Source organism: Rhinopithecus roxellana, chromosome 5 (genome assembly GCF_007565055.1).
Source record: "Rhinopithecus roxellana isolate Shanxi Qingling chromosome 5, ASM756505v1, whole genome shotgun sequence".
Taxonomy (NCBI): domain Eukaryota; kingdom Metazoa; phylum Chordata; class Mammalia; order Primates; family Cercopithecidae; genus Rhinopithecus; species Rhinopithecus roxellana.
Window position 1 is genome coordinate 44,910,362 of NC_044553.1, and position 25,094 is coordinate 44,935,455.

Here is a 25,094-nt window from a genome sequence, read left to right on the forward strand (position 1 = left end):
GCCTTGAAAATGAGGTTCTGACAGCTGTTTTCCCTTTACCATCGGACTCTCCTCATTCCAGTTGCTGCTCACTTCTGCTTTTTGGTTCTACTTTTTCTTATTAAAGAATCATCCTAGCGAGCCTGATACGCTGTTGATTAGCACTGATAATTCCCTACATTTGTCCAGTGCTTTATAATTTGTGAGATATGTTCATGTACATTCCTCACGTGATTCTCTCTGCAACTTTCAGAAAGGCAAGACTAAGATTATTATCTCTGTATTAATAAATGAGAAAACAGAGGCACAGAGATGACAGGTGGTGTTGCTGAAGGTTGCCCAGCTTCATAAATGTCAGAGCCAGGCTGAAAGACTCCTAAATGCAATGCTGTCCTATCACACCGAGTGAAGATGTTTTAGAGGGGACTTAATTTTACCTGAAACTTTCAGATGCTTAGTATTCTTGACTTTCTGGCTTTTTGAAAGTCATTTGGGGATTTTGTAAAGGTTCCAGAGAAGAAAATTATGGGGTTGGAAGAACCTCACAAGGTAAGGTATTAATAGAAGGAGAAGTCAAAATCTATTTGCTCTAAAGGTTCTTTATTAAGAGCTTGGCATTGAGCCTTTGCCTTTTGAGACTTTGTGAAAAGCTGGTTTGCCAAGCACCTGTCCTTGTCTGTGTTCCTCGTTATAGTCCTTCCCCAGTGAGAGAGCCTGGCAGACAATGATGAAGTAAGAAAAAAGAGAAGAGAGAACTTCGATTAAGCCTGGGTGTGTGTTGGACACTGTTAGTTACTTTGGATATGTTCTGTATAACACAGAAGTTAAGAGTGGAATCCAGCTTACCCAAGTGTGAACCCTGGATCTGCTTCTTATCAGCTGGGTGATTTGGGGGAAGTTTCTTATCATTATAAAGGAGGGATCATAACTGTGCTACATGTGAGTGACAGTGAAATGAGAATGTATAGAAGGTGCCTGGCATGTACTAAGCACTCAATAATTTTAAAAGTATTATTGTTGTTCTCTCTTTATTAAAAGGGATGCCCTCTGAGTTAGATGATATTTTCCCCCTTTTATAGATAGTGAAACTGAGGTTTGGGGACATTAGGAAGTCTGCCCAAAGTTACAGTAGAGATGGGTAAGCCCGGATCCAGAGCCTGAGCTCTGAACCACCATGTTTGAGTGGGTAGTGAGCTGGGCCTTCATTTACTCTGTTTTTGAGAGGTTGCCTTACAGCAGTCATAACCAGAAGTCCCTCGTGGCCCATAGGGGCCTGGTACCAGATTCAAAACCCAAGAGTCTCTGTCTTTTTTGAAGCTAAGTAAATGGGTGTTTTCCCCATTTCCACTCCTGTCTTCCCCTCCACAGTCATTGGCTCAGCGCCAGCCTTGTGAATGAACATTTCTGTTTCTAAGATTCCTTCCTGAAATTGCAGCTACCTGTGGGAGGAAGCACACCTTCCCCAGTAAGAGTCAGAAAATGAGTGCCCTAGTGGAAGCCCATGTAAGCCCATGTGTCCAAAGAGAGGGCAGTCACAGGAGAGAGGAAAGACATGCTGACAGGAGAGGCAGAAGGTCCCCCAAGACTGTCCCCCACGCCCACCTCTGGCTGTGCTGCTAAAGCAAGCTCTCCTACTGGTAGATTCTTTTTTTTTTTTTTAAACAAAAATTGAAATCAAATATATTTGTGTCAATAAACATTGTTTTGAACATAAACCTTGGGGTATCATACTTTGCATTAAGCTGTCAATATTGTTAGCTGGTGTCTGTCCAGCAGAAGAACACAAGAATAAAAGTATGAGAAATCTCTTCCCAAAAGCTGGTCAAAACTTTCAGCAAATTTACCTTTTGATGCTGCCATTAATCAAAGCTTCTCAAGTGTTAGATAGTAATTTCCACCAAACAATAGCCATGGAAATCGGTGAGCTCAGTATATCCATCATACACCAGTTACACATAAACACCACAGCCATCCACAGTCAGAAGCTAATGTCTAAACTTTCCTAGAACTCCAGCCCTTATCGGTTGCTTCCACATGCAGATACAAAGCATATAATCAATCAACAACTAAGAGAGGAAAAGAAAGCTGTAACTGTAAAATTGATAGCCGTCTACTTTTGGATTTTAAGTCTACTAACACCCCCAACCCCTGCTCTTGCCACAAAAATAAATAAATAAATAAATAAATAAATAAATAAATAAATAAATAAAGGCTTCCTGATGAAATTGATTCCTCCTTTTTTGCTTCCCTGAATTCTTCCCATTGCAAAATTCCACTTTTTCTTTATTCTTAAATATCCAAGGGAATATTGCACATGGGGAATAGTCTTAGAAATAGCTATGTTTGTTCATGCTCAGTGTATTAAACTCATCTCTTACCTTAGTTTGGGTTGCTCCAGATCTTGAAATGTGGAGTCCAGATAGTTTATCTGGGAGGTGATCTCAGGAAGCCCCACGAGGGGAATAGGGAAATGAGACAGGGAAGGGAAGAAAGCCAATAGCGGTGCCATATCAAGGAGGTCGCCCTAGGGACAGCTGAGGCTCACTCCTGCTGGGGATCTCTGGGAGATGGTGTGGAAGTGACCCTGAGCTTTCCTTACTAAAAGACCAGAAAGCTGGGGCATTTATCCACTAACTCCCATCAGTCATTGGCTGAGGCCCACTCCAGAGGGTTGTGGCAGTTCCGGCCTGCCCTCGGCAGAGCCAGTTAGACTCTGGTGGTCAAAGGAAGCCCCCACATGAAGAATCATTAGTGGCCTGTTAGGAAACAGGAATGCCCAGAGGATGTTGGGGGGGGGGGGTGAGTGGCAGTGTCGGCTATGTCTATCTAATAAGCAAGACTTTGAAAACCAGTTTTTTTGAGCATATCAATAATGATTATCAATTTGATTGATTAAATTCCCTGAAATTATTTAAATTCCAATACAAATTTAGTATGGCTAATTGCTTTTGGCCACTTCAGACATCCACCTTAAACAGCAGGCAATATATACAAAATAAGTTCCATAATGACAGGATTTAATAATACATTTAGACTTAAATCTATTTTAAAATACTAAGTATCATGGGTTTTAATGTATTTTGTCATTGTTTCTGTTCTTGTTTTTTTTTTTTTTTTTTTTAACTTTCCTGAGGCCATTGTTTTACTTCTTTCAATATTTTCTGAGGGTAACATCATTTTGACACCTTCCAGACAGGTGCCATCATCTTTGAGATCCAAAAGAGAAAGGATGCCTTCTCCAAATTGCTAAGATTAGCGGATGTGGGTTACATAGGTTCTTGGTTGGGTCACAGGACCCTCAGTGGCTTCTTCCAAGGTGATTCAAACTCAGGACTCCTTATCATTGTCTTTAGCACTATTAAAAATATATGCATTCTTTATCAATATTTCATCATACATAGCTAGGCCATGTAGAGATCTCCTCTCCTAGGAGATTAGAAGTGACATTCAAATACTTGGTTTTCCTCTTTGGCTCTCAGACTAGTTGATAATTTACACACACTCTGCTGACGCTGTTCCTTGCTAATTGTGGATGATCGCTAATGCTGACACGTTGCTGCTCAACTCTCTAGCTGATTGCTCTATGACATGGATGCTGAGCAGTCCTTCTCCAAGCCCTGAAGTCCTGGGGTGACCTAACTTACATCTTCTTTTGTTATTCTTTCTAACATAACACAGAAATTTTTAAATAGATATCTAATTAATACCTCCTAAAAGAAACCACAAAAGTTTTGGTAGATAAATCTGGTAACTCCCCATCTTATTAATAAGTAGCTACATTTGTTAAGAGCACAATTGCAGACTCCATACTCAGGCTACCTGAGTACAAATCTCAACTCTGCCACTTAGTAGTGATGTGATATTGAGCAAGTTAATTAACTGTCCTATGCCTCAGTGGGCTTATTGATAAATAGGAACTCTCTGTGAAATGGCATCCTCTCCATAGAGTTGTTATGACGATTAAATGTGTTAATACTTAAGTGATTAGAAAAGTACCTGGCTCATGGTAAATGCCATATGTGTTACTGTTTCTTTAACTGCCTGGGTCCCAGGGACTCTTTCATTGTCATTGGTAAATACTTTAGATTGATAGCTATGTCCCATAATGAATCACTCTTTCTCTTTTGCTCATCCTCAGAGTTGGAGACTGGCATCAAACTCAGCTGTGTGATAATTTAACAAAGAGAATTTCACCTTTAGGTGAACAAGAGCAGGGCCTGGACAGGCCAGGCCCTACTAGCAGGCCATAGGGCCCAGAAGTCCTTTGCCTGCAGCAACCTGAAAGGTGCACCCTGGGAGGGTGAGGCTGGACGTGAGTCTTATAGGCTGGCAATATTTCAGCTTCTTTTAGCAGTTGGTCCCAGTATTTGTAGAATTCATAGGTGTTTGGGATTCATATCAAGTCTTAGAGTTTAAGTATCACAAGCCGATGGTCTTGTATGATGTCATTGCTCCTATTATTTGTTCTGGCACCATGCCCCGGCAGTATTTGGGGATTTATTGATCATGCCTGTGCTTCTCTTAGCCACAATGCTGTTGGTTTTAAAGAAGCAACCCTTAGTTTCAGACTGAAGAGCCTTAGTTCTTACACATGTCCTCAGTCTAGTTCCTAGCTCTTCCCCAAGAACATTTTAGCTGTTCTCCTTCTTGAGCTATGGGTTCAGGACTGCACGGCATATCCAGCGCTGTGCTGGAGCTGCTTTATACTGGTTAATGAAAGTGGAAGACATGCATCGCTTCTCAGGTCTCCATTCAGGGATGTCATGTTGGTCACTTGAAATTAGCTATGGAGGAGATCTTTACATCACAGAAATTGACATATGTCACAATCAGAGCTTTTTAACCTAGGGATTTTATTTTCAAAAATTTACTAGCGCACCATTAGTATTACATAACTCTGCAGTTATATCTAAGGGCTTTGTGTTTTTACCCTGACACCTCTGCTTACAAGCAGAGTAACTCTGGGCGGGTAATTCTACCCCTCTGAGCATCAGTTTCAGCATTTGTGAAATGGGGATAATCACTCCCACTTGAAAGACATTTTTTATGATTAAATAATATACACAAAACACTTAGAATTGTGCTTGGCACAGTACAAATGTTAATTCTTTCTTAATTACTCAGCCTTTTGGAGACTTCGGTTCTGACTCACATTCTGCCATTATCTGTGCATGACCTTGGGCAAATCATGCCACCAACAGCCTGGGCTCAAGTACTTCATCTTTAAAAAAGGGAGAAGGCTAAGATCAACTCTGAGATTATTACCATTTTTAATGTTTGAAAACTTTGTTGAAATGTTGAAATCACATTAGGCTCCTGGACAGACAGTGAAGGGAGGACCCTCTACCTCATCCTGGGCTTGGAGAAAAGGACAGGCCCTTTCCTAGGTCACGGCTGACACTCTAGAACCTTTCTTCTTTTCTTTAAAACAGAGAATATGGATCATTTTAGTCCCTGGATTTATCATTTGTGCTTACCTGTGTTTAAACTCATTAGATTTGGAACTCCCTCCTCCCTCTGCCCCAAACCCAAATGACACAGCAGACTCCTAAAAGCTTGCTCTAGCCTGGCCCTGTCAGACTACGTTTTCATCAACCATTTTAAAATCTTCTTGATCCCGCTGATAAGTGAGAATATGCAGTGTTCAGTGGACATAAACATGGGAACAATAAACACTGAGGATTACTAGAAGCGGGAGAGAGGGAGGGGGAAACGGTCTGAAAAACTACCTACCAGGTGCTATGCTTATTACCTGGGTGATGGGCTCGGTCATACCCCAAACCTCAGCATCCCGCAATATACCTTTGTCACCAACCTGCACATGTACCCTCTGATTCTAAAATAAAGGTGAAAAAGAAAATCTTCCTGATAACAAAAATAGGCCCATTCTTTTTTCTTTTTCTTTTTTTTTCAAACAATTTTTTTTATTAGCTCAACTTTTAGAGAAGAAGAAATATTCTCCATTTCCAATATAGAAAATGTTCTTAAAATAACATTGCAAGCATTTATCTTCATAAGCTTTTTGAAACTCTGAACAGATTTCGTTACACTTTTCTCTGCTGGAAATCCTACACTTACAGCTCAATTCAAAAGTCAGAGGAAAGGAGTCAAATGTCTTGGTTTTGTCCATACTGCATTTAATGTGTGTTGTGTAACACCTGAGCCTCTCAGTGTGTCTGTTGTGCATTCTTGGAACTATTATTAATTTTTCTGTGTAATGTTGGAGTGGCAGCACCAGGCACCGGGCTCCCCACATGCATCTTATGGAAAACACATTCTGTGTAAGTGCTGCAGCCCCCGAGCTGCCCACACCCCTGGGCCTGAGGGAAATGGTGGGGGAGATGACTGCCAAACATTCGTGACATAATTTCCAAAAAATGTTCAGAGGTGCTACACATTTTCTCCCTTCGTGAAGGGCGCATGCACCTCCCAAGCCATCGGGTTGGTATTCGTTACACATATAAACACAAGGGGGTGGTGTTTGAAAGCAGGAAAACCATGCAATTTGCTTCTCAGTCCCAGAAGCAATCTTTTCTGTAGCACAGTCCAGGCAACAGTCTGAGGCTATTCTTTGTCGTTCCACTGTAGGCATATTCTGCAAGACTAAGAAGCAGATAGTCTTGTTTTATTGTTTCAAGTCCGTTAATTTAATTTTTAAAAGTATTTCTTAAATCTGCCCCACACTCTCTAACTCCCCTCTTATTGCCCATGTTCAGGCTCTCATCATCTTTTATTTTTTACCTTGTCAACTTAGTTATTTATTAACTTACATAAATAAGTTTCTGTTATTTATTAACTTACATAAATAATTGTTTCTGTTTAAGCGTATAATCCACTGAGTTTTGACAGTGTGTATACCCATGAAATAACCACTGCCATCAAGATATAGAGCATTTCTATCACCCCACCAAAGATTCTGTTTCACTTTGCAACCCAGCTTTCCATTTATCCCTAGGCAATTCCTGATCTTTTTTTTTTTTTTTTTTTTGGAGGTGGTGAGTCACTTTTTATCACTTTTGGTCACTATAGATTCCCATTTAGTGGGAATCCACTGTATGATTTCCATTTCTAGAAATGGAATCCTATAGCATGCACTTTTCTGTGTGGAGCTTCTTTCCCTCAGCATAATGATTTGAGACGCATCTAAGTTGTATGCATTCCCTTGGTTGCAGAGTGGTATTCCATTGTATGAATATATCACAGTTTATTCATTCACCTGACAAAATGCTTTTGAGTTGTTTCTAGCTCAGGGCTATTGTGAATAAAGCAGAAGTGAGCATTACAGTACAACTCATTATGTGAACATAGTTTTAATTCCTCTTGGGTAAACTCCTGGTAGTGGAATAGCTGGGTTGTAAGAGGAGGTATAAGTTTAACTTTCTGAGAGACGTCAGTTTTTCAAAGGGGTTGTAGTGTTTTAATTTCCCACAGTTTGAGTGTACCAGTGTCTCCATATCCTAACCCAGACCTAGTATTGCCAACCTTTTAAATTTAGCCATTCAGTTTTATAGCTCTTTTAGAATTTGTCTAGCAGGTTTTCTGGCTTTGAAAGCCCCCAAAATAAAAATAAAAACAAAAGAAAATAAATTGAGCCGTGCTAGGGGATATAGAGTGCTGTCTCATTGTGGTTTTAATGTGCATTTCCTTGTCAACTGGTGATACTGAGCTTCTTTTTTTCTTTTTGAGAATCTTTTTGTATGCTTTTTGCCATTTGTAAGTTTCATCTTTCGAAGTGTTTGTTCCAATCTTTAGTCCATTATTTTATTGAGCTTTTAGTGTTTTTACTATTGAGTTGGAAGAGTTCTTTATATATTCTGGATTCAAGTCTTTGTCAGATATATGTACTATGAACATCTTCTCCCATCCTGTGACTTGCTTTTTTGTTTTCTTAATGATATCTGTTGAAGATGTATATATATATATATATATATATATATATATATTATTATTATTTATTTATTTTTTGCAGTCACCCAAGCTGGAGTACAGTGGTGCAATCTTGGCTCAATGCAGCCTCGACCTCCTGGGCTTGAGCTATCCTCCTATCTCAGCCTTCTGAGTAGCTGAGACTACAAGTGCATGCCACCACGCTTGGCTAATTTTTGTACTTATAATAGAGATGGGTTTCACCACGTTGCCTGGGCTGGTCTCGAACTCCTGAGCTCAAGTGATCTGCCCACCTCGGGCTCCCAAAGTGCTGAGATTATAGGCATGAGGCACCATGCCAGGCCCTGTTGAAGAGATTTTTTATTTTTGGTTTTAAATTAACCATTTATTTCTGTTGTGATTTGTGTGTTTTGTGTGCTAAGAAATATCATCTTACTACAAGGTCACAAATGTTTTCTCCTGTAGTTTCCCCTAAGAATTTTATAGTTTTTACTTTTTTATTTAGATGATCCGTTTTAAGTTGATTTTTGGGTTTTGTGTGAAGTAAAGGTATTAATACTCCTTTTTTTCTACACAGATGCCCAGTTCTTTACTTTTAATGTCTCTTTAATTTCTGATACTGATTATTTGTACCCTTTTGCTCTCCCTATCTTATGCACTCTATGTCTCTGTCTCTCTTTCTCTTCTTTGACCAAATAGTGGGTTATCAATTTTTGTTGTTTTTTAAAAATAATTAAAATAGTTTTTGGCTTTGGTGATTTTCTCCATTGCGTGTCTGCTTTCTATTTTATTGACTTTTGCCCTCATGTTCATTACTTACTTCCTTCTAATTATTTTGGGATTACTTTTCTTTTCTTTTTCTAACTTCGTGAGGTAGAACTTAGGTCATTGATTTTAGACCTTTCTTCTTTTTTAATATAAACCTTTAAAGCTATAAATGTTCTTCTAATCTCTGCTTCACCTGCATCCCACAAGCTTTGATATACTGTAATTTTATTATCATTCAGTTTGAAGTATTTCCTAATTTCCCTTGAGATTTTTCTTTGATTTATGGATTATTTAGAAGCAGGTTATTTAATTTCCAAATAGTTGAAATTTTTGTTGATATCTTATTTTTATTTCTAATTGAATACTGTTATAGTCAGAGAACACAGCTTGTATAGTTTTAACTTTTAATTTATTGGGACTTATTTTATGGCCCAGCGTATATTTTCAATTAAATTTTTGTGAAAAAAATATATTTTGCTGTTGTGTATGTTCTACAAATATCAGTTGGGTGTAGGTAGTTGATAATATTGTTTAGATAACTGACATTTTTCTTGGATTTTGGATAATTGCCGAGAGAAAGGTGTTATAATCCCTTACCATGGTTTTTTACACTGTTTTTCTTTGTTAGTTTTTACTTTATGCATTTGAAACTCTGTTGCTAGGTACATACACATTTTTGTTATGTTTTGATGACGAATGGATCTTTACAATATGAAATGTTGGTCCTTACCTTTGTTAATACTCATTGTCTTGATACCTATTTTAACTGATATTAATGTGGCCATTTTTACCCTGTTATATTTACTGTTTACATGATATATGTTATTCCAGTCATTGACTTTCAACTGATTTGTATCTCTGTATTTAAAGCACATCTCTTATACACAATAGTTGGGACTTGCTTTTTTATACATTGTTATAGTCTCTGCCGTTTAATTGGACTATGTAGTTTACTAATATTTAATTATGTTGATATGATTGGATTTAGATCTACATTTCATTGTTTGTTTTCCGTTTGTTGCTTCTGGTTTGTTTTGCTTATTTTGCTTGCTTGTTTGTTTTGTTCTTCCTTTTTGCCTTTTGGATTATTTCAGTTTTTTTAAAATAACATTTTAATTTATCCATTGGCATTTTTGCTATATCTCTTTTCTCTAATATGTTGGTGGTTACTCTGGGTATTGCAGTATACATCATTAGCTGTTCACTGTCCACCTAGAGATAATATTGTACCATTTCTTGTAAAATGTAGAAATCTTGCAATGATATAGGTTCATTTACCGCTGTGCCTGTGGCTATAATTTTATATGTATTGTATCTACATACATTATAAAACTATGATACATTATTATTTTTGCTTTAACGATCATATGCACTTTAAAGAAATTAAGAGAAACTAGATTCTTTCATATATACTCTATTTCTGAAGGTCTGATTTTCTCTCTGATGTCATCTCTCTTCAGCCTGAAGAACTTTTATTTAGAATTTTGTGTAGTGCAGACCAGGTGGTAAAACATTCTGTTAGTTTTTCTTATCTGAAAGTAAGGTCTTTATTTTGCCTTCATTATTGAGAGACATAGAGCTCTAAGTTGCCAGTTTATTTCTCTTGGTACTCATTGTTTCTGGTTTCCATGGTTTTTAATGAGATATCTGTAGTAATTCAAATGATGATGCCCCTGTATGTAACAGGTTGCTTTCAAGATTTTTCTTCATTTGTGGTTTTCAGAAGTTTGACTGTAATGTTCTCTTTGAATTTATCCTGTTTGGGGGTTTACTGAGCTTCTTGATTTTGTAAATTTATGTCTTTCACTGAATGTGGGGAGTTTTCAGCTATTATGTTGTACAGTGATTTTTCTGCTTTAATTTTCCTCTCTTTTTCTTTATTTTTATTTATTTATTTATTTTTTGAGACGGAGTCTCGCTCTGTCGCCCAGGCTGGAGTGCAGTGGCCGGATCTCAGCTCATTGCAAGCTCCGCCTCCCGGGTTCACGCCATTCTCCTGCCTCAGCCTCCTGAGTAGCTGGGACTACAGGCGCCCACCACCTCGCCCGGCTAGTTTTTTGTATTTTTTAGTAGAGACGGGGTTTCACCGTGTTAGCCAGGATAGTCTCAATCTCCTGACCTCGTGATCCGCCCGTCTCGGCCTCCCAAAGTGCTGGGATTACAGGCTTGAGCCACTGCGCCCGGCCCTCTTTTTCTTTGATTAAAAAATCCATATGTTAGGCTTTTCAAATTGCTTCACAGTTCTACAGTGCTCCATTTATTGTTTTCGGTCTTTTATTTATCTATTTTCAATTGAATAATTTCTATTAATGTATCTTAAAGTTTACTGACTTTTTCCTTTATCATCTTCAGTCTTAAGTCCATCTGCTGACTTTTAAAAAAAAAAATTCAGGTATTATACTTTCCTGTTCTAAAATTTTCATTTAGTTCTTTTTTTAATATTTTCTATTTTTTTTTTACTACTTCATTAATCGTTAGCATATTTTTCTTTGTCTCGCTGATCATTGTTATGATGGCTGCATTAAAGTCTTTGTCTGAAAATTCCAACATCAGAGTTATATCAGGATTGGTGTCTGTTGATTCTCTTTTCCCTTAGGAATGGGTAATATTTTCCTGACTCTTTATATGTCACATAATTTTGGATTATAAGTTGGACATTGTGAGTGCTTTGTTGGGTTTTTGTTTTAAAAGGCAATGAATTTAGCCAGACCTAACTACATCCTGCTTGTCTGTGATGGTGATGGCAGAGCTCAGTTCAGTTCTTTAAACATTAGCTGCAAACTTCTTTCAGTTTTCTCCAGACGTGCATGGTCCAGTGGTCTACCAGAGACTTGAGCTGAGTCTATATACAAGAGTTTAGTGTTTTCCCCCTACTCTGACTCTCCTCTTTTGCCTTCTCCCCTACTGTTAGTAGCCCTGGCATCCTTCTCCTGGTTTCTTCCACCAGAAAGATGATCTTTCTGTTAATATTTTGCTATATCTGTACTGCCACCACCATGACTGTGCTGCTCTCAGGGCAAAGCTGCCAGCAGAAAGAAAAACAATAAAACACAGAGAATACAGAGAACTGCTTGCCACGTGCTTCAAGTTTCACCTCATCTCCAAAACTTGCCTGTCTCTGTTGACTTCTCTAGAGACCTCATAAGTTGTTTTTAATCTGTTATTCAGAATGTATAGCTGTGACTTGCAGCAGGATCAGTGTGTTGGGTGCATACTCCTTTCTACTGCAAGTGCAACCCCCACTCTTTAGCTGAATAGTTGCAGTGGCCTTCCTGCTGCCTTTAGTCTTATTTTCCTTCAATCCAACTTTCACTTGGGAGCCAGGTGATTAAAAGAAATTCTGGTGCTGACCTTGCGATTGTAAGATTGGTTTCTAACTTCTTGTAATGGCATACGAAGCCTTTCGTAACTACCTTCTGCACACCTGTGTAATGCAATAAGGTGCCTTTTCTCAACCCTGTGTGTTCCACAGTTCTGGAATACTCAGCTCCTTTGCTTTTTCTTACTCTCTTTCTCTTGCCTAACTCCAGAAACTCCACCCCTGTCCCCATTTTGAGTTAGATGTCCCCTCTGAGTTCCCTCTTAATATTCTGTGGGTCCCCCTATAATGTTACTTAGCACATTGTTCTCTTATTTGCTGCTAAGTTATCTGTATCCCCGCAAGACCAAGCTCCTCAAGGGTTGCAAATAATGCCATATTTCTTTAACTTCTAACTCTCCCCTCACCTAATTTCACTGCCTGATATATAGTAGATATACAATAATTTTTCTACTGATTGCATTATATTCTCATGGGTATACATTTTTTATTTAGATTTCTATGGGTGTCTGTCGTGCACACACAGAGTTCCCATGAAACAGAACAAAGGATTTGGGGTCACTTGTCCACTTTTCACTGTGTATCAGTTGTGGCATATTTGCTAACCTTGTCTTTTAGGCCCCCTGCCTATAGGTATTAGACCCAGCATGCTGTGAAATCCTCACGATTAGTCTTTACACTAACAAGGGATAAGGCTATGTGATTACTGGAGCATCCAGCAACGGCAGGCCTCTTCTGCCTTTCTCTTTCCTTATAAATTAGAGAGTTCAGACATTGTTGGGGAAGCGCTCTCTTTCTCTCGCTGTCTCTCTGCGTGGGCGTGTGTGTGTGTGTGTGTGTGTGTGTGTGTGTGTGTGTGTGTGTGTGTATGAATGCTGATGACTCTCTGGAAATAAGCCAGCACCATTCTTCCATACTGGGGATAAGGTGATAGATTCAGAGCCTATTGATCTGTCATAGCGTGTCATCTGCTAAGGAATCTGGAGAGCATTCTCTTCCTTTACACCATTTCTTATGTATCAGAAGGGATTCATTGACCTTTACATTGTACAGAACATGGATTTTCACCAGAACTGATACTTTGCTCCTTGGTATCAATCTTTCAGAGCGGGAGCTACTGAATATTTAACCCACATTCTTTCTTTCAAAACAAATGAGCTTCTGTCTCCATAGAACTTTTAAACTTTGTTGTGTTATCTAGTGTCTTAGAATAGTGCCTCAGCTTCAGCTCCGACTTAAGAAAAGAGCAAACAATTTCATTTCTAGTTATGCAAATAAAATACTCATTGTAAAATCAATTATAAACTTATTTATTCAGCAAATATTTATCTTGTATCTGCTGCATGCCATGCTTTGAGAATACAACCAGGAAGATAGATATGATCACTGCTTCCTGAACATTTAGTCTAGCATTAATGAAAAATATATAGAAGGACTTTTTAAAAAGCACCCCCAAGTCTCATACGCAGAGATAACCACTGTTCACTTCTTTCTGAACTTTTTTTTTTCTTTTGATGTTTTTGCCCTTTAGATTTCAGGCACCAGCACTTCATCTATTTTCATTTCAGTATCTTCAACTTCTTTGTCTATTTTCATTTCTGTATCTCTTGCTTCTTTGTCCTTCACTTCCCCCATGAGGCAAATTTCCAATTGCTGAGCATCTAATCTTTAACTTATGTAATGTTTGGCTCTGGCCCGAAAGAAAGAAACTTTTCAGAATGCGCATTTTAATCCCAAGGAGCTTGTTCTACTTTATATGTGTGAGATTCTGAATTTTCCACACCTAGGAAATACTAATTAAGTTATAGAGGTATTTCCTACTGTTAAATTAACAGACTTGCTCATTTTATAGTTTAATGAGGAGGTGTTAAAAGTTGGGCTGCACCTTATTTATAATGGCAAAAACGTGATAAATATCTAAATGCCCATCAGTAAGGGACTAGTTAAATAAATAATGTATCCATACAATGGAATACTATTAATGAATTAAAATAGTTTGTTGACACAAAAAGAAAACTAATAAAGATAGATAGCTACAACAAATTGGTGGCTGAAAAAGCAGATTATAACAAAGATTACAATATTTTGTTTTCATTTGTGTAAAATTGGATGCACATGTCTGTACATGCATAGAAGGCCATTTGTATGGATTCAGTCAATCTATTTCTTCAACACCTATTGCATAAGTGATACTCTGTAAATACATTGTGATTAGTTGCCCATGTTATGGGGCAAAATCAGATAATACATATAAATTGTATTATGCATATTTGGGGGGGAACATATTTGACTTACTGAAAATACCTTTTTTCTCGTCTCCAGAATAATGAACTACAAAGCAGGCTGGACTATTTACTAGAAACCCAGGCCAAGACTGAAGTGGAAACCAGAGAGATCGGAGTGGGCTGTGATCTTCTACCCAGGTATTTAGGAATTTCCTGATTTTTTTTTTTTATTCAAATTCCTCTTTGGCTGAAGAAAATACTTTACTGGGCTGTTCTTAGCAGAATTGCATTCTTCCTATCAAAAATATTTCTGCGAAGCCAAGTGGTGGCTGCTGAGGGGCTTGACTGGTTTCTGTAGGAACAGGGGCATTGTGCAGGGTGGAGGGGTAGGCAAAGGAGAGACCTGGGGAAGCCATTTAGAGAGAGATGGGCCCTGTCAGTGAATGCATGCATTTCTTCCTTCCTTCATTCATTCAGCTAATGCTGTTAGTATCTTTCCTATGTCTGACAGTTTGACACAGAGAGGAATGAGATTTGGTTCCTGCCCCAGAGTACAGTCTGGAGGGAGAGACAGGTATGTAGGTAGACATATATAACAGTGTGAGAGGGGCATCAAAGGTGCTTTAGTGATATACAAGAGGGAGGATCTGAACCTTGAACAAAATTCATCTGTTCCTCAGTACTGTAACAGGGTATTGTCAAGCACTGGGTCCAGTTCATAAATACCTGCTCTGGTTGAGTCATCAGCAGATATGTGATAACTATAACCTGGTTTGTTCAGTCACATTCCTGAGCTAGAGGACTGACCTGTTCATTGTTAAGCTGCTTCCACGCTTGTGTCTCTTCCTGGTGACATTAGAGGCTGTAACACAGTAACCTGCCTCTGATAACTAACTCGCCATTTCTAGGTGCTCACAACTGTGCCCGGCCTAAAGAGGACATAAAACAAGTTTACAGCAAAGATGCTAATGACATGTGACTTGTGATTTAGGTAATCAAGGTCACAAAATGCCTGGTATCCTGTGTGCAGGAGGGTGGATTCTTGTGTGGACTGGGACACTTGTGTGTGCTTTGCTGGACATAATAGTCTAGAAAAACGTCGAATCCTGGAATCTTGAGTGGTTATAGCTGGTGGGAAATAGTGACAAGCCGATCACCAAGCTGGGGTGTGGAATACCTGGTTCTTGTCCTAGCAGCCAGCAGCAGGGTGCCTTCAGTCAGGTTCTTCAGTGGGGCCTCGGTTTCTCGACTTGTAAAGTCAGTGATTTGACTAGGTCTCCAGCAGTTCTAACATTGTATAATAAAGCCTCCTTTCCTTACTTTATTAATTTGTATTTATTACTGGTATTATCATTTTTGTTAATTAAAATGAATCACTTGCCATTCTAAAAGAATTTACCAAAAGCAGCATTAGGTTCTTTCTTTGGCAATGTGCTCAATTACATTGCTTGCCTTCTAGTAAAAAGGCATTTTTTATCATTCTGATATAATTAACAGAAAATGTTGAATATATATATATATCTCTATATATAGATATATATATCTCTATATCTATATATATTAGACTCTGGATCTCATCATCGTGTGGTACAAAGTACATGGTGAAAATATAACCAAAAAGAATGATCAATTGTGTTCAGAGACCTTTTTGAAATATAAATAATTTGGCCATTTCCCCACTTTTTGTGTTTTTCAAAAGCCAAGTGGCCTAGTCCACTCTAATTGCCCACATAATAAATCTTGTTTGGCTAAGACGGATACAAAACTATGTCTGAAACCAATAAATTGTTTGTTTTCTAATTCCCACATTTTGGCTTAAAACAAGCTTTTCAATTTGTATGCCCAAGTATAGCCTGAAGCAAACTTTTATGGCTAAGTTATGAAACCACAAAGCGGTTTTCATAATGGAAGTGCTGACAGACCCTTAACTTATGGCCATGGTGAACTTGGAAGCCACTTCAGTGTCTAAAAGCAGCTTTTCCATAAATGTAACATTTGGTTTCCCCCAGGATCCATCTTAGCAGTTTAACTACCTAGGTCAATCAGCAGAGGAAATGAAAACTACATATCCGTGTTTCCGAAAAGGCAGAATAATATTTCATTCGTTTCCTCGCAAATATTTATTAAGTGCCTACTATGTGAAAGGCGCCAGGCAAGTCTGGGTGGGGAGGAGCCCGGGATCTTTAGGTAACTCAGGGCAGGGCAGTGGCCTTCCACCTGCACTTCTTGGAACTGCCTTACTCTGAGCTGGGGCTCCTGGAGAGGCCTCGGGATGCCCGGGGGGATGAGGAGGGTTAGTGAGGGGCTTGCCTGTGGGACCCTCCTTCCTCCCCAAAACAACCTGAGAAAGTCAGCTTTTAGTCTATTTTGTCTGTTGGATTCCAAGTAAGATTCTGTTTGAATAAATAGCTCTATGGGCAGAAACAAATTGGAACTCCCGGTCTAGTTAATCCCCATGTTTTATGGATACCAGAATCGAGGCTCAGAGAGATCAAGTGATTCACTGGAAGCCACATAGCCGGAATTAGAACCAGGCCTTCCTGAGTCTTGGTGCAGTACATGAGTAGTTTGAAAATATGTAATAAACAGAGAGCTACTAAATGGTGGTGTGTATGTTCTAACAAAATTCCTGGTTCATACTTGGACTTCAAATTGCATCTAACTAATAAAATATTCCATGGTATTGTCCAGAATATTTTTTAGATTTTTTTCTCTAGAATATTTTAGACCAGTACAAGCATTGAATTAAGCCTGAGTTATGCAGAAGTGTTTTGTTCTTACTCCCTGTTCTTCTCCTACAAGGAATTCATCAGTGTGGGACAGTCAGGGAGGCTCAGGCTGTCCAGGTCCCTGCCCAGCCAGCTGCTAGCTGAGCTCAGCCTTGGGCAAGTTACTTTATCTCTCTAAAGCCTCAACTCTTTCATCTTTAAAATAAGAACGAAGAGGATAATATCAAACCTCACTGGGTTGCTTTGAAGATTAAATGAAAACGTGTACATAAAGCATTTAGAGACGGGGCATGGTGGGTCATGCCTGTGTTCCCAGCACTTGGGGAGGCCAAGGCGGGAGGATCCCTTGAAGCTAGGAGTTCAAGACCAGCCTAAGCCACATAGCAAGACCTTATCTCTACAAAAAATATATAAATAAATACATAATAGGCCGGGCATGGTGGCTCACACCTGTAATCCTAGCAGTTTGGGAGGCTGAGGCAGTGGCTCGCCTGATCTCTGGAGTTCAGGATCAGCCTGGGCAACTCGCTGAAACCCTGTCTCTACTAAAATACAAAAAATTAGCCAGGTGTGGTGGCGTGCACCTGTAATCCCAGCTACTAGGGAGGCTGAGACAGGAGAATAGTTTGAACCCAGGAGGTGGGGGTTGCAGTGAGCCGAGATCATGCCACTGCATTCCAGCCTGGGGCTTGGACGACAGAATGAGACCCTGTCTCAAATAAATAAATAAAAATAAAAATGAAAGCATTTTAGCATAGTGACTGGACCAGAGTTCAGCACTTAATAGCTATTACTATTTATATTAACTAATCCCACTCTCTGATTTTCTATGTAGAACATTGTATAAAATATAAATAAATTTGAGTATGCTTAGATGATTTCATTAACTTTTTATTGGTGGTAATTATTGATTTTATGAAACGGATTGATAGCCTGATCAAGTATACAGTGCTTCAGTATGCATTGGACTTTTCAGTTAAACTTTCTAGACACTCCCTCTAGACACTGTGTAAAACTCTGGAAGGCCCAGTGATTGATAAGGTCTCTGTCAGCTAAGACCTGAGAGTGGCCCTGCATGCTGCAGGCATGGGGCACTTGTCTCATTATAGAATAGCATGGCCTCTCCTACCCAGTCATCTGTACAACTGCAAGTGTTATATGCTGTGCTACTGCTAATAGCACTTTTAGAGCTGCTCTACTTGTTTTTTGTCTTGTGTGAAAAAAAAAAAAATTGCATTTAGTTGCCTGGTGTGGTGGCTCACGTCTGTAATTCCAGCACTTTGGGCGGCCGAGGCGGGCAGATCACCTGAGGTCAGGAGTTTGAGACCAGCCTGACCAACATGAAGAAACCCCGTCTCTACTGAAAATAAAGAATTAGCTGGGTGTGGTGACACATGCCTGTAATCCCAGCTACTCAGGAAGCTGAGGCAGCAGAATCGCTGGAACCCAAGAAGTGGGGGTTGTGGTGAGCTGAGATCGCACCATTGTATTCCATCATGGGCAACAAGAGTGAAACTCTGTCTCAAAAAAAAAAATTGCATTCAGTTGATGCTCAAAAACATTTGTTTGGCGAATAAGTGAAAGATACATACCAAGTGAGGAACGTAGGCAGGGTATCAGTATTATCACATGATTTATTTATTTAATAAAGGCCTTGGATGAAGTGATTCCTGCTTATGTTTTACCTCTTTTTTTTTTTTTTTTTTTTTTTCTCTCTCTCTCCCCTCACTAGAATACGAGCTCCATGAGGCAGGGATTTTCATCTATTTCACTAATTGCATTCTCCCTGGGACCTCCTTAGAGCAATGCTTGGCGCATACTAGGCACTTAATATTTGTTGAATGGAGCCATCTCCCTGTAGCATTCGACAGTCCTTGCTAAGAAGAAAGGAAGGATTCCTCAGCCTGTTTTTATCCTTGCAGGAGTTTTCTCTCCTGGTTCTCCAGCTATCTCTGTGGTCTGTCCTTCTCCAGCTTCTTTGATGGCTTCTTTTCCTCCTCTAAGACCCTTGCCATGGTAGTCCACATGGCTCTATCTTGGTTCCAGTACTTCCTGCAAAGATTGCATCCAGTCTCACAGCTTCACCTCTCCTCTCTGTGGCTGAGCCACAGGAAGTGTGCACCCTTCTCTTGAATACAAGTCCTTGTTCCCCACAGCCTTCTGGGCACTCCCAGCTGGTGTCCACTTGGTCTTCATACTTGCCGTTGCATGGCCGAGTGTGCCATCTCTTTCTTCAAAGTCACTCCTCTTAGGAGTGAGTAAGAATACTGGCTTGGAAGTTAGACCTGGGTTTGAGTTCGGAGTCTGCCTCCTGCTGTATCTGCAGCTTTGGCAAATTCCTGCCCTCCTTGATTCTCATCTTGAAAAGGATGATTTTGGCGGCAATCCCTTTGGAAGCTTGTTGAGAGGATTAAGTGAAGTAGCAGGCATAGAATGTCCAGTGGAAGTGCCCCGCATTTTCGTATTTCTGTGGCTGCAGCCACTGCTTTCCCAGACACCTAAACTCAGTATATTGTAGTCACTTCTGAGTCAGAGAATTATTTTGCTCCTTGACTCACTCACTTATACTGTGCTGTTCTTTCCTTCATGACTTGCCTCTTTCTTTCCCATTCCTCCTGCTGCCAGTCTGCCTGAGACTGTCTAATCTACTCAATACCATCTCTCTGCCTCACTTTCTCCTCCTCAAATGCTTCCCCTACTTCATCTAATCTTTGTTTTCCATAAATTTCTAGTGACAAAGGATCTCTTCATAAAGAGAGAAGGAAAGGGAAAGGGTGAGAGGAGACTCACTGTGGGTTCAGGAGTTTTCACACCCGCGCACACACACACACACACACATAAGTGTATGTGTGTATTTAAAGACTCAGGAGTTTGGTTTGAAAACTTTGATATATGTTAATGAAAGCCATTGAGAACAAGTCCCGGTCATCTAGCCTTCATTTACAAAGAAAAATGAAAAAGACGAAAACCAAAACAAAAGTGACTTTTCTTTCTCCTGCCCTGTAGTGAAACTTGGTTTCCAGCAAACTCATCAATTATGTCTTAATAGGCGCAATTTGATGAAAAATATTCCCCATGGTCATAAGTGCTCAGCACGTAGTAAGTGCTTTAAAATGCTTATATTTTCGTATTTCTGTTGCAAAGACCAGAACACAAAGTAGCTTTTTGTCAAAGCTTTATTTGCTGATTCTGCTATTGTTTTCCCCAGGGGAACTGCCCCTTTATTGATTAATAAAAGGTTAACAATAGCCTAAATGTGTTAAGGCAAATGGTTGGGTTTCAGTTTTGTGGTTGAGATTATTTCTGTTCTTGAAATCCTGTTGTTTCCTAGTGATCAACAAAATAAAATACCTCACTTCTTTTTTAAAAGATCGGGATATGAGAGCCTGCTTTTGAACCCTAGAAGGTTCACCTTTATAAATATTTCTGCATTTTATGGGCTTTCAGGATATTGTCACTGGAGACTGTTTCTGTTATGTGGAATTTTCACAGGAGTTGGCACAAATAGCCATCTGGCGTCTGCTCCTGGCACTCCACTAAACTGCCTGGTCAGGTCCCTGGGGCCTCCTGGATCACCAGGTTCCATGGATTGCTCTCTGTGGCAGGTGACACTGGGACCCATTTCTTCTTGAAACTCCTCCAACCTTTGATTTCCTTTGTAATTCATATGTGAGGTAATAGCTCTGTGACTGGCTTCTATGAGCTGCTGGATTCATGGAGATGATGGAGATGTGGCTTTCACCCTTACAGAAATTATACCTAGCCATGGACACAAATGTGTAGAGCAACAAGTGCAGGAAGATGCTATAGAGGCTTGGAGCGCTGGCCCATGCCTGTAATCCCAGCACTTTGGGAGGCTGAGTTGGGTGGATCATTTGAGGTCAGGAGTTCAAGACCAGCCTGGCCAACATGGTGAAACTCCGTCTCTACTAAAAATACAAAAAGTAGCCAGGTGGTGGTGGCATGCGCCTGTTATCCCAGTTACATGGGAGGCTGAGGCAGGAGAATTGCTTGAGCCTGGGAGGCAGAGGTTGCAATGAGCTGAGATCATGCCACTGCACTCCAGCCTGGGCAAGAGAGAGAGATTTGGTCTCAAAAAAACAAAACAAAACAAAACAAAAGCTATGGAGGTGTCAGAAGCCTCCATAATAGGTGTATATGGGGATTGGGTGGAGAACACGGAGAATCTCCTTGGGGGAGACATGCAAAGTTTAAAACACACGCTCTGCCATGCTTTTAATACATCCTCTATCACCTGGTGAATGACTGGATGTGGGAAGTTAGGGGAAAGGGATTCGACTCCTAGGCTTCATGTACACATTTTTTCATCGCGTTGGTTGGGGTAAAGAACGTAGCTGTGTGAAAGAACCCATAGGTCTCGGTGGCTTAGCATGGTAAAGATTAATTTCCTATGTCACAGTTTAAGGCAGTTTGGTATAGGTTTCACTCCACACAGTCTTTCAGGAATGCAGGAATTCCTCCTTCTAGCAACCCTGCCTGCGCTTTGGAGTCCTCCTGGATTCTCCAACTGTATGCTGTACATAAAAGGGAAGAGAGAGAGCGTGGGGGATTTATGTGGAAGATTTTTATGGGTTGAACATGGAAGTAGTAGAAGTCATTTCTCCCTGTTTAGTCACAAGGCCCACCTAATGGTGAGAAGCTGGGAAATGTAGTTAACGTGTCCAGGATGAAAAAGAAATGGGACGTCTTAGTCACCCAATCCTGTTAACTATAACTCCCAAATATCTCCCTAAAATCTCCCTGCCACTTCCCATCCAGTGCTTCTGTCAGAATTCAAGCTCTCTTTCATGATCTCTCTTTCACCTCCTGAAGAACAAGAATTTTCTAACTGACCTGCCTTCAGAATAATCCTTCCCTAGTCAACCCTTGATAGTACCAGAGGAATCTCACTAGAATAAAAATATGAGCAGACCATGGCCCTCCTTAAAAACCTGCTGTAGTTCCCTGTTCCCTTCTGAACTTCTTAGCCAGGGACATGGGACCCTTCTCCAGCAGGCCTCATCTTCTGCCACTCTCCTGCATTGTGAACTCTTTGTTCCAGTCGTTCCAAAGGAGCACACGGTTTGCAGTTCTGCATCCGCAAACTGTGTGCTCACCCATCTCTGCCTTGCACATACTGCCCCTTCTTCCTGGAGTTCCCATCCCTGCTTTCTTTGCCCACTTGGTGAATGCTAGGCATCCTTCAAGATTCACCTTCTCTGTGTGAATTTCCAGATGTGAATTTCCTGGTGGTACTAAATTGTTCTGCCCTCGATTTTCCCATCATGTCTTCATGCTTATTTTGTTCAGGTCATGGCGGGAAGGGAGGCTTGAGAGTTAAATGAAGGGACTATTGTGGACGTTTGGGCAATGTTAAGGGAAATAAACAAGGGACAGTGGCAAGCTCTGGAGCTAGTGACAGTGGAAGCTGTTACCACCCTTGCCTGAGGAGGCAGGGGAGAAAGCCAGGGGACGAGAACAAGTTGGGGAGCTATAGCTAGGGGCCCTGGTAGAGGGATGCTGCCGACTACCAACCTGCAGCCTGGCTGGGAAGGGACAAATGTCCTGACCTCTTTGTCCTCTCATTCCCTGATCCCCTGCTACCACCTTGCAGTAGGCCAAAAGGAACTGAATTTGAAGGGCAAGGGCACCCCTTGATGCTGACCTTTCCGGGCCACAGAGTAGGGTGGAGAAGGGGGAGAGTAGGGCTAAATGGCAAAAGAAGAATGCCCAGCACAGCTGTTATGTCTCTGTTATAGTTCCTAACACAGTACATGAAATTTTTTTATGTATATATCTTTCCCACCAGGTGACAAGTCCCTTGAATGCATGTTTCATATTTTTCTGAACCATGGATGCCTAGTACAACCTTTACAGGTTGCTGGAAATAACATTTTTATTTTTAACCTGTCATAGTCTGTTCAGGCTGCCGTAAGAAAGTACCAGAAACTAGTTAGCTTATAAACAATAGAAATGTATTTCTCACAGTTCTGAAGGCTGGGATTTCTAAGACCAAGGTGCCAGCAGATCCAGTTTCCGGCGACGGCTTGCTTTCTGGTTCATGGATAGTGTCTTCTTGCTATGTCCTCACATAGCAGAAGGGATGATGAATATTTCTGGGGCCTCTCTTTTTTTTTTTTTTTTTTTTTTGAGATGGAGTTTTGCTCTTGTTGCCCAGGCTGGAGTGCAATGGCATGAACTTGGCTCATCACAACCTCTGCCTCCTGGGTTCAAGCGATTCTCCTGCCTCAACCTCCTGAGTAGCTGGGATTACAGGCATGTGCCACCAAGCCTGGCTAATTTTGTATTTCTGGTAGAGACAGGGTTTCTCCATGTTGGTCAGGCTGCTCACGAACTCCAGACTTCAGGTGATCTGCCTGCCTCAGCCTTCCAAAGTGCTGGGATTACAAGCATGAGCCATGACGCGGGGCCTAGGGCCTCTCTTATAAGGCCACTAATCCCATTCATGAGGGCTCCACCCTCATGACCTAATCACCTTCCAAAGACCCCACCTCCTAATACATCACCTTAGGGGTTAGGATTTCAACATATGAATTTGGGAAAACATAAACATTAAGTCCATTGCAGGGCCCGTTTGTAATATTTAAATGAAATATTAAGCTGCATTATCGTCTTTTTATTTTTATGTGTGTAAACACCATTTTCTAGAGTTGTCTTAACATGTGAAGCATATAGGGGGGTTTGTTTCGTTTTCCTGACCTGCCTTTTCTCATTTCTCAGTCAAACAGGCAGGACTCGTGAAATTGTGATGCCTTCTAGGAACTACACCCCATACACAAGAGTCTTGGAGTTAACCATGAAGAAAACTCTGACTTAGGCACTCAGAGGCACACACTTTTTATAGATGGACAAAGGCTCTGGAACCCTGTGGCTTGAAATCCTTTGGGAAGGGTGAGTCTTGTTTCCCCTATACACAGTGTAAGCCGAAACGGCAATCGCTGAGGCTCTGCTCCACTTCTGAGACAGGAAGGAAAGTGAAGGTGGAGTGGGCAGGTAAGAGAGGGATATACAAGGTCACGTTTCAGACACCCACCCGGCATACCCTGCTATACTGTGCCATCATTTGTTTTCTTTGTAGATACTGAAATCCTGTCAGGAGGATTCCCTCACAATGTATTTTATTTGCTAGACTTTGGTTGGGAGGGAAAAGGACATTAATTTGAAGTTTCATGTTATTCATGCCAGGATCGTTTGATAGAGCATGAAGGTTTTGATTACCCATAAAAGTATTAGAGGCAGCGTTTCTCTGGTACAGAGAGGCCTGTCCACAAGGAGCATGGGCACCCAGCCAAACTTGAACCTGGAAGGGAGGGTTCCCAGCCTGCAGGTGCTCTTTCCTCTTGGTCCCAAGCATCTGTGTAGGGTCACGGGAGCCGCAGTTAGAGACTTGTGTGGGCCAGACGAGCTTCATTCAGATGCGCTAGTCCCTTGGTTTAATTTGTGCCTTATGCTTTCATTGGACCAGCTGAAATCACTGTATTTATTCAACTTGTGATTTTTTTTCTTTCTCACTTTAACTTAAAAAGAGAATTTTATATGTCATGGAAATTTAATCATTAAACGTTTTCAGTATCAATTGGTGTTTTTGTTAAACGAATGAATAATCTGGTCATGCATGCTGTACTTTGATATTATAACCTATGTCACATATGTTTAATAAACACCATATATTTTCTACTAATGTTGTCTCTGTGTTTCATCCATGACCATGTAGAAGGGGCAGAGAGCAGATCAGGCTCTGGAATGAGTGTCAAAGTCAGATCACATTATCTTCCAGACAGTACAATCCATAGAAGCATCTGTAAGCCATAAGATTGACTCTGTGTCAGGGGGCCTCTCTGTCTTTTTAATTTCTGAAATTTAGTTAATACACCATGTGGAAAAAGCAAGATACATTAATGATCACAAAGTACAAAAATGGATTTTACTTTTAAACCTTTCCTCAAATCTCCCACCCCTTACTGTCTCCACTTCCAAAAAAACAAAGAAATAAAAAAGTAAGAAAGCAAAGCAACTCAGTTAGATAAATCACTGTGAGTCAGAACCATGCTAAGAGGAAAATGTGCATTTGGGAGCCAAATTTGTATTTAAACAATGTCTGTGGGACCTTGGGCGAGTCATCAAAGCTCTCTGAATATTAGTTTTATCCTTTAAAACCCTGGGATC

General features: G+C 40.4%; 1 protein-coding gene and 1 pseudogene across 1 annotated transcript in view; both read left to right on the forward strand.

The window, feature by feature from the left end:
• Window positions 1–24,609, forward strand: part of MYZAP (myocardial zonula adherens protein) — a 94,968-nt gene extending 70,359 nt beyond the window's left edge. The window contains exons 12-13 of the mRNA XM_010374263.2: window positions 14,276–14,376; window positions 23,649–24,609. Of these exons, the coding sequence (XP_010372565.1) occupies window positions 14,276–14,376; window positions 23,649–23,745 (198 nt within the window). The 3' untranslated portion in view covers window positions 23,746–24,609. The remainder of the gene's footprint in view (window positions 1–14,275; window positions 14,377–23,648) is intronic.
• On the forward strand, window positions 7,480–7,536 carry LOC115897847 (annotated as a pseudogene).
• Window positions 24,610–25,094: the final 485 nt, after the last annotated feature.